This window comes from Macrobrachium rosenbergii, unplaced genomic scaffold (assembly GCF_040412425.1).
Source record: "Macrobrachium rosenbergii isolate ZJJX-2024 unplaced genomic scaffold, ASM4041242v1 13875, whole genome shotgun sequence".
Classification (NCBI taxonomy): Eukaryota; Metazoa; Arthropoda; class Malacostraca; order Decapoda; family Palaemonidae; genus Macrobrachium; species Macrobrachium rosenbergii.
The window spans coordinates 2,403,952-2,407,499 of record NW_027100719.1 but is presented as its reverse complement, the minus strand read 5'-3'; the positions used below and the strand labels follow the sequence as shown (position 1 = coordinate 2,407,499).

At 38.2% G+C, this 3,548-nt stretch overlaps 1 protein-coding gene across 1 annotated transcript; it reads right to left on the bottom strand.

Annotated features, from left to right (window-relative positions):
• Positions 1-2,357: 2,357 nt before the first annotated feature.
• Positions 2,358-3,287, bottom strand: LOC136837869 (uncharacterized). Its single transcript, XM_067102755.1, has one exon. The coding sequence runs from the start codon at positions 3,285-3,287 to the stop codon at positions 2,358-2,360; it is 930 nt and encodes a 309-aa protein (XP_066958856.1).
• Between the last annotated feature and the right edge of the window lie 261 nt (positions 3,288-3,548).

Genomic DNA, 3,548 nt, shown 5'->3' with positions numbered 1-3,548 from the left:
TAGTAATTTGTTTTCGTTCAAATCCTCTTCGTATGTGGTCCTCCAAGTTAGACAGAGAATCTAGTGTCGATCTGTTACATTGTGACCCAAACTGAGTGGGAGTCAAAATTTTGTTTTCTCGAATGTGCCATGTTAGTCGAGCATTTACCATTTTTTCTAGTAATTTGCATAGACAACTAGTTAAAGAAATTGGTCTGTAATTGTTTACATTACTGGGATCTTTTCCAGGTTTGGGATACGAATAATTATAGCTTTACGCCATTCATTAGGAAATAAATTTTGAAGCCGTAAGTGGTTATAAAACTCTAAATATGTCTTTGCCAAAGGTGCTAAATGGCAGATCATTTCAAAACAAATATTGTTACCTCCAGGGGCAGATTTATTGCTGTTCAACAAAGCAAATTCTAATTCTTCCATATTAAATTTTCTAATATAATATATATCTTCTATGGTTTCAAAATTTATTATTATTAACTCTATATTATTTTTCTTTGTTCGGAAATAATCATCTAAATTTTTGTCGCTACTTACTTTTTGCTAAATTTTCTCCTATTACATTACTTATTTCTTTAAGATCAAGTATTCTTTTCCCATCTTTTTTTATGGCATGTCTAGGTGGTTTAACATGGGTACCATTTATTTTGCTGAATTTTTCCCATATTTTTGTATGGGAGTATTATAAGAGAGATCTCTTACATATTTTCTCCATGAAATGGTTCTTCCTTGTATTACTTCTCTTTTAAATTTTGTAGATATTTTGTTATATAGAGGTTTTAACGTATTAATTTCTAATGATAATATAGTCAGCTTTCGTAAAGTTCCTTCTAATATCAGTAATGTTTTGTTTATTTTACTGAATTTTCTATTCAAATTATCTAATCGTCTTCCAATTTGGTGTTTTATTTTTATTAATTCTGTTAGTTTTTCAGACCACCATGGGACTTTGTGTTTTGTTGGATGAGATTTGGATTTTGGCATTGCTTTATCAGCTGCATTTGTAATGAAATCAACAAGACATTTATTATTTTCATTATGGTCTTTTAAATATTCAAATGGTGGGACATTCCTACTGTGGGTTTCACAGACAGTGCAAGTGCGATTTTTTGCAATTATTCTGTAACGAACACTCGTATCAGTACGAGATTTTGCTATAGTGTATTACACCCAGTGAGGAAATTTATAGGAGTATCATGAATCATTTATTGTAAATAATAAAGACTTTTGTACCTATACCAAGAGGCAAAACTCATTAGCCAAGCAAGAAAACGAACACCAGCTTAGAAAAGCTGCGCCTACCTACCGTCCCCCTTCACCTTCAACCCCCTTCTTCTTCCTCCCCTCTCCTTTCTTCTCTCACCTGCCCTACCTCCATCCTTCTCTCTTTCTCTCTCTCTCTGAAAGCTGCTTTGATTTAAACATATTTTTTACGAATTTTGTATATCTATCTAATAATAACTGACATTGTTGTATAAATGTAACGATTCACTGGTTGTTACCCTCCAGTTAACTGATCTATTTATACACTGATTTGCTCGTCTTCTCTCTCTCTCTCTCTCTCTCTCTCTCTCTCTCTCTCTCTCTCTCTCTCTCTCTCTCTGCCTTTCTGCCAGTTTCTACAAATGTGGGGAGTGGTACAGAGGCTTAACTATTTTTTCCTTTTGCCCCCATGCTTTTAAATTTAAAGTGTTTGCTAAATAGCAATATATATATATATATATATATATATATATATATATATATATATATATATATATACATACATACATAATATATATAAATCATAATATAATGTCTTTGATCAATATGCAATTGTACACCATTATATCATTGCTTATTTCGGTATTGGGTATGAGCGTAGATGATAGGTATTCATAGGAAATGAGAAACAAAATGTTTATTTCACCTAATATCACATATATTCGCCCCCAACCCACCCTTCCCTCCCTCCATGAAAACTTATAACGCTCTGTAAGGACTGAATTGAATTTTATTGAATATTTGTGTCAATCGATAACGGACTCGAATGTGGGTAGGATATAATCCTTCATATTTAATTTTCTTTGAAGTTTTTTTTTTAATCCTATTTATTTTTTATTTTTTTTTAGTCTTCATCGCTTTCTAAGAGCAAGTCAACTTCATCGTCAGTGTCACTGTCAAGACATAATGACAGGATCAATACTGTCATGCATGTTATCTGTTGAACGATAACTGTCCTCAAAAGCTCGTGATCGACGTAATGCCCCTGCCCATACATCGCCAGTGACAGAGAGCCTTGCTTCCTCCAATCTGGCCTGCAGGTCTGCTCGGGTGAAACGTTGGAGTGAGGAGCGCACGTATCGTTTCATGTGTCCCCACACCTACTTAAATGCATTGAGCTCGGGATGTGCGGGCGGCAGGCGGACGATTCCGTGACCCCATTCCCGAATGGTGCTATCTACCTTGTACTCAGGCTCTGGCCTATTTTGACGGCATATGTAGAGGAGCTCAGGTCTTGTAGCATGCTGCGGGAAGGATATATTTCTGCGCTGTAACCATTCAATGAGGTCAGATTTCCTGGTAGCCGTGGCGGGACAACGACTCTCTTCAGTCATTATACTATGGTATGGAGCATTGTCCATCACTAATACCGAAGGCTCCTCTAGGAGTGGCAGGAGCTGAGTTGTTAGCCACCGTAGGAACATTTCGCCATTCATTTCCCCGTGGTAGTCGCCGCTGGTATTTTTAGCGGCGAAGCAGAGGAAGGAGCCCTCAATGAAGCCATCGGCTGTACCACCTGCGACTACCACGAAACGTTCCCCCTCTCCTGGTGGCACCTGGCGGCTGTAATTGGCACTGGTATTTGGCTGTGTGATATCCACCCATTCCATGTTATGACTCATTCTGGCTGTGAACCACGTTTCATCCAGGTACACTACCTCCCTGCCGTCTTCCCTGTGTCTTTGAAGGTCCCGCAGGGAACGTATCCTTTGGCACATGATATCAATCGACTCCTTCCTGACGTATATACATCTTGCGCTGAGTGGTCTTATACTCGATTCCCATTTTGTGGAGTAACGCCATAGCGAAATCTTTGAGGTACTTTCAGGGATGATACTTTCTTCCTTCAGGTCCTGTGCCAGGGATGCGAGAGTAAAAGCCTGCTTGGCAACAAACTTTGTATGGATGTGCCGACGTATGGCTCCTACAGAGAAACTGTCAAAGATAGGCTGTGCTGCAGGCGTTGGTGGCGTGACGGGCCGTGGCCTAGTCCTGCGACACACAATCGAATGCACAGTCCCCACTTTCATTCTCAAGGCTGCTGCAACACGGTGGTAAGGCCTATATGAAGGAAAGGATTTATATAGATATGTATCATATAAAATAAAATTTGAACATCCATGACTTGAAAATACGTGCATCAGTATAATCAAGGCTTTAACTCTGATGAATGTCCTGTGAAAAGGGTCAATATTTATTTGTAATTCATAGAGTATCTGTAACCAGTTACCTATTCAAACGAATCTGAAGGCAATTGTCAGCTTTCTCTTTATTAAAAAGTTGAAGAGTTG

Bases quoted from the DNA above. Each gene is read 5' to 3' on its own strand.
- LOC136837869 (XM_067102755.1), bottom strand. From the start codon at position 3,287: ATGAAAGTGGGGACTGTGCATTCGATTGTGTGTCGCAGGACTAGGCCA.